This window comes from Phyllostomus discolor, chromosome 5, assembly GCF_004126475.2.
Source record: "Phyllostomus discolor isolate MPI-MPIP mPhyDis1 chromosome 5, mPhyDis1.pri.v3, whole genome shotgun sequence".
In the NCBI taxonomy this organism is placed as follows: domain Eukaryota; kingdom Metazoa; phylum Chordata; class Mammalia; order Chiroptera; family Phyllostomidae; genus Phyllostomus; species Phyllostomus discolor.
In genome coordinates, this window is record NC_040907.2 from 17,268,241 (window position 1) to 17,283,570 (window position 15,330).

General features: G+C 40.4%; 1 protein-coding gene and 1 pseudogene across 4 annotated transcripts in view; one reads left to right on the forward strand and one right to left on the reverse strand.

Moving 5' to 3' along the window:
- WDTC1 (WD and tetratricopeptide repeats 1) overlaps positions 1 to 15,330 on the forward strand; it is a 65,118-nt gene that overhangs the window by 3,460 nt on the left and 46,328 nt on the right. For 3 of the 4 annotated variants that reach the window (XM_028511138.2, XM_028511139.2, XM_036025574.1), the window contains 2 exons: positions 13,080 to 13,227; positions 14,664 to 14,747. In XM_028511138.2, coding sequence (XP_028366939.1) covers positions 13,180 to 13,227; positions 14,664 to 14,747 — 132 coding nt within the window. In that variant the 5' untranslated portion in view covers positions 13,080 to 13,179. Of the gene's footprint in view, positions 1 to 13,079; positions 13,228 to 14,661; positions 14,748 to 14,857; positions 14,901 to 15,330 lie in introns of those variants that run through there. The other variant, XM_036025575.1, reaches the window with a different exon arrangement.
- Positions 5,684 to 7,558, reverse strand: LOC114496885 (annotated as a pseudogene).

Here is a 15,330-nt window from a genome sequence, read left to right on the forward strand (position 1 = left end):
GGTATTTATCATTATCCCCACTTCACAAATGAGGAAACAGGGGGTTCCAGAAAATTTAAATTTATGCTGGAGGCTATACAGCTAGTAGTAGTAGCAGCGCTGATATTTGAGCCTTTGTCTGCTCTTTCTTAGCTGTGTGACCTAGGGTAAATCACATGTCCTCTCTGTGCTACCGTTTTCTCTGTGAAATGAGATTTGTGACAGCATCCACTTTAAAAATGGGTTTATGAGGACTAAATGATGCAATATATGCTTTCCACTAGGCCTCACCGGTTGCCCTCAGGAGTCCAGGCATGGGGTAAAGGAGTACCTCTTTGGTTTGTTCAGGGTGAATTCAGACCTGACCGAAACCCTGAGAGCTCTGGGGCTCATTCTTTGTGCTGTTAGTAATAGCTGCTGACTCCTCAAAGGGCTCTGTGGCATTAGTGACTAATACCTTAAAAACTTGAGGTCTGAATAAGAGGAGGATTCAGCCAACAGGTTGGAATATAGGAGGCAGTGCCAGAGGCCTTGTAGAAAGACAGTTCTCACCCTACTGTAGTGTCAGATTCAGGGATCGCTGTTTGCACTTTTATAGTTGTCTTATTTTAGGATGAACAAGGTCACAACTGCTAGAGCTGTGACAGAGCTAGAGGCCAAGAATAATAACCCTTAATCTTCCCTGCAGCCATCTGGGGAGGTATTAACCCCATTTCTTGGGGTTGGGGTGGGGCAGAACAGGGTCGGACCTTGCCCAGGTGGCTTTGTAAGGGCTCTCTGGAGGCACTGTGTTAGGATCAGGACTTTGGTCGAATTTTGACCTTATTCATCATCTCCAGATTCTATTTTCAAAAAGCATAAAACGGTGCATAACTCAGAACTTTTTAGAGAGCCTTTCTCAGAATGGGAATCAGGCATTTCTGGTCAAGTAACTTTATGTTTGGGTGTTGATGACTTACCTGTTCCCCTTTGAGTCAGACATCTGTATGTAGCACAGCTGCAACTAAATTAGAAGGAAGTGCTTCCAAATTTGTTGGCTTAATTCTTTGACCTTTCTGCTAGGAGTAAAGTTAGAGGATGAAACTTCAAAGGCTTCTTTATGAAAAGTACTTTGAATCAGGGCAGGATTTGGAAAGATGCAAGCTAAAGGCAAAATCCAAGGCTGCAGATGCTCTTAAATACAGGTGGAGAAGGCAGCATTCTCAAAAAATGCACTCCCTTCCTTCTCTCTTCTTGTTCCATTCCACTGTCATAAAGTAATTGTGGCCCTGGGAGAAGGCAGGTAAATTAACTGTGACCACTGAAAAGCAGACTTCTGAAAACATCAAGGAAATTAATTTCACAAGGCTCAAATGGCAAAACAGAACCTGTTCAGGCAGGGAAGACATCAAGGTTAGTTTTTATTCAGAGTCTTCCACCAAGTAAAGGATTTCTTAGGATGGACTTTCACAGAGAAAGCTTCAGTCAGCCCCACATGGACTCATTTGAGCCTGGAGCCTCAAAGATGACAAAGAACCCTTTTTCCAAAGATGCTTTCCTGATGGGCCTGTCCTACCAAACGCACCTTTTCCAGGTGCTGTCCTTATGCCAGCTTAGTCCATGACACTGGAGTGCACTCTTTAAATTTGAGACCAACAGAGTCAAGGTGATTGTGATTCCTTAGCTTAACCCTAACGAATGGCAGGAGGCAAATTTCTTTTACGCAAGACTACAGATTACAGATAGTAATAGTAACTACTTCTTTAAAAAAAAGATTTTATTCCTTTATTTTCAGAGAGAGGGGAAGGGAGGAAGAAAGAGAGGGAGATGAACATTGAAGCATGAGAGGAACATCAACTGACTGGGTTGCCTCTCCTATGCTCTGAACCAGGCACCTGGCCGGCACCCCAGGCATGTGCCCTCACCAGGAACTGAACCAGTGACCTTTCAGTTTGCAGGCTGCCCACACTAGCCAGGGCCAGTAACTATTTTTTAATGGTCAACGGTGTGGGTCCTGCATTTAAACCATCTAGATTGACTCTCCATTTTGGGCAAACAAAACATCTCTATGCCTCAGATCCTTCATCTTTAAAATGAGGATATAATAGTACCTGTCCTGTAGGGTGGTTATGGGTGGTTGTAAAATGACATTTGTAAAATGCTTAGAATGTTCTATAAATATTTACCGGGCTCAGTGGCAGGTATTTTACATGTATGCCTCTTCCATTCCTTATCACTCTGCAAAGGTAGGCATTATTATCCCTGTTTTATAGATTAGGAAACCAAGGTTTAGAAATACTGTCACATAGAAAGTAGGTGGCAGAACTGGGATTTGAACCTGTCAACTCCACAGCCCAACTCTTTTTATTTTATTATGCTAGTTCCAATGGCCTTTATGCATTGGAAGTGCATTTTTTTCCCTTTACTACATAGGAATACTCCAATATGAAAACCGCCACAAATAGAGTGAACGGAAACTTGCATACCTCTTTTGCATAATTCAGAATGTTGAAAAAGGGTCAGTTGTCACTCCTGCTGGGGGCAGCTCCCTGCATTGGGAGGCAGCATGTCCAGAGGAAAGAGAATACAGATGACTTGGATTCCACTTCCATTCAACTCCCTTGCAGTGTGTCCTCAGAATTATAGGATAGTGGCATTGAAAGGGGTTTTGTAGCTCATCTCAGAGTCTACCTCTCATTTTACAGATGGGGAACTAGGCTACAGGGTGAAATGCCTCATTGAGGGCCGATCATACAGCCCATTGGAGGCAGAGCCTGGCCTGGAGCACAAGACTGTGGATCTCAGGACTTCTTCCTCAGCACCACATGGCATTGTGCCTCAGCTCTCCCTCATTAAATGGGGATGAGAATAACTTTCAAACTTCCTCACAGGATTGTTGTAAAGTTCAAATTAAAAGCATGAACAAAACACTCTGATAGGTATAAAACACTGTGTATATGTAAGGTAGTCATGCTTTTATTCATTCCATAGGTATTCATTGGCACCTGTTAAGCCCACATCACTCCTTGGAAACCTAGGAGGATCCATAGATGAATCAGATGAAGAGCTGGCCTTCAGGATGTTTTTAGTATTTTAAGAAAGAGAAGACACATAATTAAGTACAGTTCATGGTAGGAGGCAGACACAGAAAGGAAAGGGTGAGGACTAAATGTTCATAAGTTGTGATTTTGAGGTAGAGAAAAGAAAGAGTTTGGAAATTTCTTCATAATTGAATATAATTCACATACCATAAAATCTAGCCTTTTAACGTATACAATTCTACAGTTTTTAATATATTTACAAAGTTGTACAACCATCACCACTCTCTAATTCCAGAACATTTTCATCAGCTGCCCCCCAGAGAAACCTGTACCCTTTAGCGATCACCATCCACTCCAGTTATACACATCTTCTCCCTCAACCCGAGGCAGCTACTGATCCCCCTTCTGTCTCTGCAGCTTTTCCTATTCTTGACATTTAATATAAAAGAATTCATATAATATATTTTGTGACTGGCTTCTCTCATTTAACAGTGTTTTCAGGTTTCATCCATGTTGTAAGATAAATCAAAACTTCGTTCCTTTTTATGGCTTAATAATATTCCATTCTATGGATATACCACATTTTATCTGTCCATTGATGGACATTTGGGTTGTTTCTACTTTTGGGCTATTATAAACAATGTTGCTATGAATATTTGTGTGCAAGTTTTTATGTGAACATATGTTTTCATTTCTTTTGGGTATATATCTAGGAGTGGAATTTCTGGTTCATATGGTAACTAACTCTATGTTTAACTTCTTGAGAGAAGGCTTTCTTAAACAATTTTATTCTTATTGGAAATAATATTATCACTCACACTTAGTAAATTATCCAGGTATCCCATGTAATTCTCACAGCAGCGCTAAGGTGGGTACTATTCATGTAATGGTGAAGAAGTAGCCAGTGTTTCTTGAGCACTTACCATGTGTGCAGGATTGTACTGTGTTCTACAATGCATTATTACCTCATTAATGTTCCCAGCTACCCTATGAGACAGATACCATTATATACACCTACCTGGCAGGTTAAAAAACAAAAACCCAGGAGCTCAAAGCTAAATAGTTTTGCTCAAGATCACACAACTGTGTGTATTAAAGCCAGATTCAAACTCAGGTTTCTTTCAGTCCAAAGGTGGTTCCTAACAGCTTTTTCTACATTATTATAAAAGCAGTAAATGTTTACAATACAGTACTTGGAAAATACAAAGGAACAGAGAGGAAAAAAATCTCCTGTTGTCCTACCAGAGCACTAATAGTTTTGGTGTGTGTCTTTCTTACTGTAGCATCACAGGTACGTATATGTTTTGGTTTGTCCTTTTTTTCCACCAAGGCTGTGATGGCCATATATATGTCTTGAACCTGACTTTTCAACTATATGATCAATGGTTGTTCATTTCATTAATCAGTCTTCCAAGTTTTGCATGAATCTATACTAGGAAAGAAAGATTTTTAAAAGGGCTTTATTAGAGAGAATTCCAAATATATACGAAGTAAACAGACTAGAACAGAATAACGAACCTCTATGCACCCATCATCCTATTTCAGTAACTGTTAATATTCTGCCATTCTTATTTCCTCTATACACCCCCTGCTTTCTACCCATCCCTTTCCATTTTTTAGGTAACATTTACAAACATTAAAATGTACTAACCCTGATTGTACAATTCTGACAAACAGCTATGCCCGTGTAACCATACTCCCATCAATATATAGACTAACCTTTTAATTATTCTGGGAAGTTCCCAGGTGTCCTTTCCTTGTCAATCACCATGCCCCAGGTGATGCTTCTGATTTGTTTTTACTACAGTGTTGCCTGTTCTAGAACTTTATATAATTGGAATCATACAGTATGTACTTTTTTTATGTCTGGCTTCTGTTGCTCAGCATCTGTGAGATTCATCCATATTTTTGCCTATGTTGGTAGTTAGTTTTTTAGTAACTACTGTGATATAACTCACATATGATACAATTCACCTACTTAAAGTGTATATGAAATTCAGTGGTTTTTAGTATACTCACAGATACGTGCAACAATTACCATGGTCAATTTTAATTTTTCTTTAATCCTCATTCAAGGATGCTTTTCATTGATTTTAGAGAGAGGAAGGGAGGGGATGGGAGAGAGAGAGAAACGGAAACATCAGTTGTTTGTCTCTCAAATGTGCCCCAGCTGACCAGGGATCAAACCCCACAACCTTTTTTTTTTTTCCCAGAGTATGGGATGACGCTTCAACCAACTGACCCACCTGGCCAGGGCACCATGGTCAAGTTTAGAACATATTTATCACCTCAAAACGAAACTCCAAACCACAATGAAATACCACTTAATACCCACTAGGATGGCTATAATTAAAAAAAAAAAAAAAAGCAAGTGTAGTAAGGATGTGGAGAAATTAGAACCCTTATACATTGCTGGTGAGATTGTAAAATGGTGCAGCTGCTGTGGAAATCAGTTTGGCCATTCCTCAAAAAGTTAAACATAGAATTGTCCTATGACCCAGCAATTGCACTCCTAGGTATATATCCAAAATAATTGAAAACAGGTATTTAGACAGACACTTGTACATGAATATTCATAGCAGAACTATTCACAACAGCCAGCAGATGACAGATGAATGGATAAATACAATATGGCATAGCAAGGCTAACTCAGGCATAGAAAGGAATGAAGTGCTGATACATGCCACAGCATGGATGAGTGTGAAACATGAAGCTAAGCGAAAGAAGCCAGACACAAAGGGTCACATATTGGTGGTATTCTATTCATATGAAAAACCTAGAATGGGTAAATCCACAGATACGAAAGCAAATTGGTAGTTGCCAGGTGCTGGGGGGAAGAGGGAATAGAAACTGACTGCTTTGGGTATGGGGTTTTCTTTTGGGGTGATGAAAATGTTTGGGAACTAGCTAGAGGTGATGGTTGCAGAACATTGTGAAAGTACTAAATACCACTGAATCGTATACCTTAAAATGATTGATTTTATGTAAATTTCACTTCAATTTTTTTTTTGTTGGCAGTTTTATAACTTTATTTGACAGTCAGCACTTCTCATCCACATTAACTGTTTGTAGATTTTTGAAAGTGGTGACAGGTACATAAGTGACCAGTGTTTAGAGCTTGTCTGGTGAATCTTCATCCTCTTGAAGTTTTCCTGACAACCGTGCCCGGATACAGTATGGGACATTCTTTATTCCTTTGGCCCAGGGGGCTCCGTTGAGCCTGGTGTCAGTGCGCACATCCAGGGTTCCTACCTTCATGGCAGATTTCTGGATCTCTTTGAGTGCCCGAGGGGCTTGCTTCTTGAAACCCACTCCATGGATGCCCTTGTGGATGTTGATGGTGTACCCTCTGGTCACCTCCCCGTCGATGGCAGAACGGCCCTTCTTTTCTCCATCCTTTTTCTCCATCCTCCAATAGCTCCTTTTGCAGGAGCTGTTATGCCAGGCCCAAGTTAGAAAGAAAGAGCACGAGGTATTGTGGGAAGGGGAGAGCATGATCTTAATTTTTTTTAATCCTCACTCAAGGATATGTTTATTGATTTGGGGGAAGGGAGAAAGAGAGAAACATTGATGTGAGAGAAACATCTATCAGTTGCCTCTTATGTGCAGTGCCCCCCCCCCCGCCCCCGGGGTATGTGCTTTGAGCGGGGATTGAACCTGCAGCCTTTTGGTGCAGGGGACAACTCTCCCACCAACTGAGGCACCCAGCCAGGACTCAGTTCAGGTTTTTTTGTTTTTTTTAAAAAAGAGATTTTTTAGCTTCAAAAAAAAAAAAGCAAGTGTGGTAAGGATGTGGAGAAATTAGAACCCTTATACATTGCTGGTGAGATTGTAAAATGGTGCAGCTGCTGTGGAAATCAGTTTGGCCATTCCTCAAAAAGTTAAACATAGAATTGTCCTATGACCCAGCAATTGCACTCCTAGGTATATATCCAAAATAATTGAAAACAGGTATTTAGACAGGTATTTAGATGGGGGGTATTCTATCCCCCATCCCCTCCAGCCCCAATAAACCAAAACTCTACTTCTATCTCCATGGATTTGCCTATTCTGGATATTTCATGTAAATGGAATGATATGCTAATGTGAGCTTCTTCACTTAGCATAATATCTTCAGGGTTCATCATGATAGAGCATGTATTTGTACTTCATTCCTTTTTATGGCCAAATAACATTCTGTTATATGGCTGTGCCACATTTTGTTTATCCATTCATCAGCTGATGGACGTTTGGCAAAAGGAGGTTTCCACCTTTTAGCTATTGTGGATATAGTTTGCATATTTTTTTAAAGATTTTATTTATTCATTTTTTTAAAGATTTTATTCATTTATTTTTTAGAGAGGGAAGGGAGAGAGAGAGAGAGAGAGAAACATCCATGTGTGGTTGCTGGGGGTCATGGCCTGCAACCCAGGCATGTACCCTGACTGGGAATCAAACCTGTGACACTTTATTTATTCATTTTTAGAAGAGAGGAAAGGAAGGAGAAAGAGAGAGAAACAGCAATCTGTGGTTGCCTCTAACTTGACCCCCTCCCGGGACCCGGCCCGCAACCCAGGCATGCGCCCTAGAGTGGGAATCAAACTGGCGACTTCTCTATTTGAAGTCCGGCACTCGACCACTGAGCCACACCAGCCAGGGCTATAGTTTGCATAGTTTTATATGGAGTTCCTTTGTTTTCAACAAAGTCACTTTTTTTCCTCCTGATCTTGCATTTCAAAGTTAGCAGAGGTAATAAAGACATCCTACTCTCTGTACCCCGCCACCCTATAATGGAGTTTCTCTGGAAGGGAAGGAAGTAAGGGGGAATAGTTGGAATCATGCCCCTGAACACAGATAACAGGTCTTAGGAGAATTCAGATTTAGCTAACACTGTAGAGCACCTATATGATCTGGGTACTATTCAGTTAATGTCATGATATTCAATTAATGATAACCGTATTGTGTGCTCTTGAGAAGAAGGGTCTGTGTGTTTCTTGTTCTTTGCCGTATTTTTGAAGTCTAGCTTGGTATCTGGCACAGTAGGCATTGAACATTTTATTTTTTGGATACTTGAAGTCACTTACTTCAGTTTTTTTGCCTCTTGACAGAACTGAACGTTAGGTACTTTGTTGCACCAGAGATTGAAACCCCCTTGATGTAGTCCTTCTTAGTGTTTAATCATACATAGAAAACTTCCTTTTGTGAATTTCAAGTCATTCATTCATATCCTTCCATACCTATGAGTTCTTTAGTTTGTAGAATTGACTGTTTCAGAGCCTGAAAGTAATGCATTTAAAGTTTGGCCATGATTAAACCTTTCCATATTCAAATAACCATTTATTGATCTGATTATTTGTATTTGAGGGACTTTTGAACTGAAGTAGGAAACTAGTTATGTTTCTTGGTAGATATGAGGGTATTTCTTTCCTGATAATACCCTCATGTCTTTTAACCTTTTAAATAATCCCTACTTAAAAATATTTCCATTTGTGCTTGTCTGCTTCTAAAGTTTGCAGAAAGCAGTGAATTCCTGTTTCCTTCAGAGGGGAGTTGGGCCATGCCCCAGAATGAGTGATTTCTTCTTAGGGTGGGAACAGAAATGTTCACCAAAATGCCAACTGAGTTATGCAAGTTTATGCTTTTTTTTAAAGATTTTATTTATGTTTAGGGAAAGATTAAGGGAGGGTAAAAAAGGTTGATGTGAGGGAGAAACATTGATCGGTTGCCTCTTGTATGTCCCCCAACCAGGGACCGAGCCTGCAATCCAGGCATGTGCCCTGACTGGGAATTGAACCAGCAGTCCTTAGCTTTTCAGGATGACCCCCAACCAAAGGTGCCACACTGTCACAGCTTGATGTTTGGTTTTTGAAACCTCTGCATATTAGTCTGATATTATTTTAAAACTCCAGTTTCCATTTTATCATTTACCTGCATTGTAGTGTCTTTTTGTTTGTCTGGTTTCTCTGCTTTTTCCTCCTTTTGGTCCTTTTAATTTTTTAATCCTCACCTGAGGATATTTTTTTTTTTTATTGATTTTAGAGAGGAAGTGGTGGGGGCGGGGAGAGAGAAAGGGAGAGAGAAACAGCTATGTGAGAGAGAAACATCAATTGGTTGCTTGCCATAAGCACCATGGCTGAGTATTTAACCCTCAACCTAGGTATGTGTCCTGAGTGGGACCTGAACCCACAACCTCTTGGTGTATGGGGATGATGCTTCAACCAGCTGAGCCACCAGGGCTCCTCGTGTTGTTCCTTTTAGTATTTCCAGGCCACACACCAATGTTAGCTAAAGCCCTTTGCCTTTGACTCTGCTGCCTTAGTTATATGTACTGTCTCTTTCATCTCAGTATTCCCTCATGTCTAGCATGGTGCTTGATACTTGGTAAATTCCCAGTTAATGTTTTAAGAAAATTAATAATGACCAGCGACTATTTAGTTGGCTCCTTTGGTAGATTCTCGTAATGATCATTACTCTAGGAAGTTATGTATCATAGTGGTGAAGAGTGTGCATACAATTCTGGGTTTGAGTTCCTATTCCAGTTCCAGTTTATTAGCTGTGTAACATTGTGAAAATTGTTTCATGTCTATTACTCTATTTCATCATCTGTAAAATAATAGTAATAGCATCTACCATACAAGCGTTTTGAACCAGTCTCCCGCTATGGCCTTAGCACTAGTTCTTTGCTCAGAAGGGTCCTCCCCCAGTTCTTTGTGACTTCTCGTCATTCATGTTTTGGCTTAAAAGTCATCTTTTCACAGAGCCTGTCTGTATCAGGCAGGATTTGTAGTTGTCAGCAACAGAAAACTCCGGCTGATTAATTGAAAGGATATTAGGGACACTCGTGAAACATCATGGAAGGTTACAAAGCCAGGATTGAAGAATGGGCTAGAACAAAAGAAACTGGGTAGCAGCCAGGATCCACAGTCAAAATCATTTACAGAACCAGTCCATGAGGTCACTGCTACCTCTTATGTAGCTCTTGCCACTACAACCAGCTCCCTGCACCTGCGTGGCCATTATAGCTGCCCCTTGCTGCCAGCAAAGACTCTCCGTGTCCTCTTACTCTTTGACACCAGATCCCAATTAAGATCTGGGTCTGATGTGTCAGGTTGGCAGAGCCAGGGCCGTGTTCACACACTCTACGAGGGGGGACCCCAGAAAAACCCGGAATTATCTTCTGGAGTGTGAGCCTTTTTAGTATAGGCTTCTCCCACTAGGGAGGTGAGTGCTTTAAGAACCCATTTGTATCAGTGTACCAGATGGTGGTGTTGTGAGAGGCTGCGTTCGGCTTCAGTGAATTCTTTTTGAAGACTTCCTTTAGTGTGTTTGTCCATTTCATGATGGGTGATTTACAAGCTCGTCTGTCCACACTGCTCTGAGTGTTCAGTGGTTTTTGACCATAAATGGCATGACCCCCCTACCCGCCATGGCCCACCCTCCCTATTCACCCCATCTTGCCCTGAGTGACTTTTTTTGTTTCCCCGGATGAAAAAAATCCTCAAAGGAAACGATTCGCCCGTGTGGAATAGGTGAAACAAAAAACAGCTGAAGCACTAAAAGGCATCAAAATTAATGAGTTCAAAAACTGATTTGAGCTGTGGAAAAAATGTCTTGGTAGGTGTATTGCATCATATGGAGGGAACTTTGAAGGTGAATGAAGTTTAAACATGTAAGAATAAAGACATAATTTTTTATAAATAAATTCTGAGGGGGTTTTTGGGGGGGTCCCCTCTCATAGTTTCAAGGGAGTGCTCCTATGAAAGAGAGCCTTAGTTTCCACCATTTTCACTTCACAGCGGGAGGGTGCTCTGCCTCCCATCAGAGTCAGGGGGATTACCAAAATACAGGAAGGGGCTCAAATGCTGAGCAGCCAGAAAACTCCACAAATGGGCATTTTTTTTACCTCAAGTCTACAAGCAGCCCATCAATCACTCTTCTATCAACTTGTTTGTTTTCATCATAGCATTTTTCATTACTGGATATATTCTTATTTTATATGCATTATTGTTTCTTATCTATCCCTTCCTGATACAATGTAAGTAACAATGTAAGTACCATGAAAGTAAGGAACTTGCCTGTTTTAATCACTGCAGTATCCCTGGGCCTGAATAGTAGCTGGCATATAACAGAAGCTTCTTGAATGAATAAATATAGAGCACTTAGCAAAGTCCTAGTATATAGCAGGTGCATAACATTAACTGCTATATTATTTTCCATATGAACAACTGTAAACCGACATTTGCTCACCCTGTATTTCCTTTTTAAAATATAATCGTCATCACAAACAGAGAGGCAAAGGATCGTATATGACTACTGATAGAATGTAATAGAAAGTTCACAGTATCAACTGTGAGTATTCTTGCCAACAAACTGAACCTGCATCCTTCCATCCCAGTTTACAGGAAATGAAGGGGATAGAGAAACACATTAAGGGAGCCCACAGAGATCCAATTGGGTGGATCCGAATGTGGGAAATTTTCCAGACCAAATGACATGATTTCTCTAACAAATAAGTGACAGGAAAAATGAAGAGGAAGGAAGAATTGTCATGGATTACAAGGAAGTTAAGGGACAAACACAATGTGTGGACATTATTTGGGTCCTAATTCAGACACAACCACTATAAAAAGACATTTTTGAGCAAGTGGGGAAATTTGAACATTGACTAATGTTACCAATGAAGTATTGTTAATTGTTTAGGTATGATAATGGTATTATGGTTACTTTTTTATAACTCCTTATTTTTTAGATATACATGAATGAAATGTGTTTGAGAATTGATTTAAAATAATTCTTCTGGGGAATCCATGGATGGAGTTACGGGTAAAACATGACCAGCTAGATGTTTATAATTACCAAAGTTGGGGATGGGCATTCGGCAAGTCGTCTTCTTATTCTAGTTTAGTTTGTTTGTGCTTGAAATTTTACATAAGAAAAAGTTTACGAGAAAGAGATGGCAATGAAAAAAGAAGATAACTAATAATACTATTTATTGAAAGAACATCATGTTATATAAACATTAGATGTGATGTAAGCCTTTTTCTTTCTTAGGTAGCTTTTCTAATACCGCAAAATATAACATGGCTATAAATTATTGAACCCTTTCTTAATCATGGAAACTTGGAACAGCAAATTTTTTTTAACAGTATGACCTATGTAATCTGACAATTATTTTTTTTAAGATTTTATTTATTTATTTTTAGAGAGGGAATGGAGGGAGAAAGAGAGAGAGAAACATCAGTGTGTGGTTGCTGGGGGTCATGGCCTGCAACCCAGGCATGTACCCTGACTGGGAATCGAACCTGCAATGCTTTGGTTCGCAGCCCATGCTCAATCCACTGAGCTATGCCAGCCAGGCCTAGCAAATTTTTTTTTTTACTTTTACAAAATCTGTGATGAATATGCTTGGGTATGGAACGTTTTATTTCTTATGTTTTGAGTTTTCTTGTGGTAAATTATCAGAAATGAGATTACTCGGTCTTTCTAGCCATCAGAGTTGTGAAACAGGAAGAGGTTGCTTTAAGAGGTCATATACCTATCAGAATATCAAAAAGGGATTTCTTTATCAGATTGGATCTTGGAATGGTCCCATTACATCTCCCGTCTACTCCTTGATTCTGTGAATCTGTTTAAAGGAGGTGTGTTCTGTCTGTGATACTGATTTGGTTTTGATGAGAGCCAAGTTGAGGGTCAGGTATTTGAAGCATAATTAAAAGTCTCAGACTGGTTGCCACAGATGCATATAAGCAAGTGAAACTTGACTCTTTCTCACTGTGTACCACGTTCTTATTTTCAGGATATGCTTCTATCTGCCTTCATACACATATCCAAGCCCCCATTTTCTGGTGAAGTATATTTATTCAGTGTTTGTTCTAGCACTTTCTGTGGCTGTGAGGCATCGTCTCCCTCTTCCCCTATGCCTTTCACCCTCCACAGCTTCTTCAACACTGTAGAGCAGGGCCAGCTCTACACCATGTTGTAAATCACAGGCAATGGCCAGTTTGCTGGGGGTGGGGGCTGATAGGCTGTTCTAGGGGTAAAATCAAGGCTCCAAAGCCATCTTATTTCATCCCCCAAGGTTTGATGATTTTTTCCCTTCAGGTAATTAAATGTGTGTCACGTGGACCTGGGCTTTGCTGGAATGCTCAAGGGTCCTGAAGATCTTTATATAGCTTCCTTCCGTTGAATCCATTAAGAGAAGATGGCAAAAGTCAACATAACGAGAGACCTCATCCGCAGGCAGATCAAGGTAAGCAACCCAGGCCTCTGAACCAGAACGTGAGGTCCTTTCTTCCCCGTAGGTTCAGTTTACAGCCAAAGAAACCAAGTTGTAGAGTTGGTGACTTGCCTAAAGGCACATAGCTAATTAGTGACAGACTCGGGACTAGAATCAATGTCTCTTGATTCCCATATTCTTTTACTCAAGAACATGAAATTAACTGATGGAGACTCCTTTGTCTAAGTGTGTGTACATGGGCTGCTGAGATTAATGGAGGATGGTAAGAGAGGGGAGCCATCAATATTCTGTGCATGTGTGTGCATGCTTGGGCACGTGTGTAAGTATGTGTGGAGGGTGGTTGCAGAAGAAGTATATGTAGCTGCTTCATGTTGCTGCAGCTGCTAAGTTGAACATAAAACAGAACCTGGGACTCTTCTTCAAGGGTCTCCTGTACCAAAGCCTATACCTGTCCTCTGCAGGATGTACATAGAAGACACTTTTACTGTAAGATGAATGGATGACTAGCAGTCAAGTTCATTTAGCGAGGTAGTACAGGCTTTGTCAAAGAAACCCTCAGTAAAGGAGCACAGGGGTTTAGTGGAAGAGATTCAGTCAAGACATGATGTGCTTCTAGGAAGACCCTAAGCAGAGGAGGGTCAGGAGCTTTATCTCACCACTGCCCTAATTAATTACCTGGAAGACTTTAGTCATTTTTCTTCCCTGTGCCTCAGTTTTCTGTTGTTAAATGATACTGTCCATTTCCCTTTGGGCTGTTAACTTATAATAATGTCTGCCTGTAGGCTGGCTGATCTCGAGAATGAAATCCAAAAGAATACAAGAAAGTTCTTTGAAAAGGCTCAACACTAAAAAAAATTTTAATTAAATACCTTTTAAAAAATAAGTGGCATATAGCCTAAGCTGTGGTCGCGATCCAGAAGGATTAAGTGTATGCCTCTTCATGAGCCATGTACTTCATGCATGGTAGTCTGTGTTTCATATATTTTTCTCTGCATCCCTGAATATTTTTCAGACTTTGCCCATTTGTATGTGTGGAGGGGTGTGATTTCGTTAGAGGTAGCCCTCAAGGGCAAAGACCATTTGTACTTATAATAACAAGTTATTTTTTCTTCACATAGCTCACACAATATGTGTCCTGAAGAGGATGCCCACCCTCTCCAAACTAATATGGAAACATTCCCTATTTGTTGTTTCCAATTTTTTCTTTTCTTTATTTTCTTTTATTTTTGCCTTTTTTTTTTTGTAATCCAGCAAGCACAATTTAGTACTTATATACTCTTCTATTATTCTCTAATTTCTGCCCAACTGTAGTGCAAGCTCCCATAAGCTGATTTCTTGTTATCTTTCTTAACTCCTGTGGTGCCCAGCACAGTGCTGGATATACAATAGGCACATAGTAAACCATGTTGAGTTAAATCAATGAAACTGCATTTGCTTCTGTCCCCCAGGAGCGGGGTGCCCTGAGCTTTGAACGGCGCTACCATGTCACTGACCCCTTTATCAGACGGCTGGGCCTGGAAGCAGAGCTGCAGGTAAGAGACCCAGTTTGCTTCCCTAGATGCAGACGCTGGCTCTCCTCCCTTTGCCTGCAGAGAACCCTCTTGGCGCACTATTCAAGTCATAAACGAGTTTCTCTCTACAGGTCATACCTAAAGATTATCTCTCCTTTCCAGCAGTTTTATTAGGTAGGTAAATCTGAATCAAGATTAGTTATTTACGTGGTCACACAGAAATTATTTGCTTTGTGCTTGGAAAAATTGGTTGAATTGCATGCTGCTGTTTTTACTGTTGGCTTAGAACAATAATGATTCTTACCTTTATACAGGAATTTAGAATTTACAAAGTGTTTTCCTACATATACTGTCCTTTTCACATTTTAGCTTCAAAGAAATGCTTTGGGGAGCTAGGTGGGGAATAGTTATTACTAAAGGAGAAAGTTTAGGAAGGCCAAGCACCTCATTTGGTGTCGTCCTTTCCAGGCCATGGAGAGCCAGGCTTTCGGGCTAGAAGTTCTACTTTTTCTTTGTGTCTGCCAGAGACATGCCGTAATATTAATTCCATTCCCTTTGCTTCCTCAAGATCATGTTTGGAATCCAGCTTTTAACTGTGCTGTCC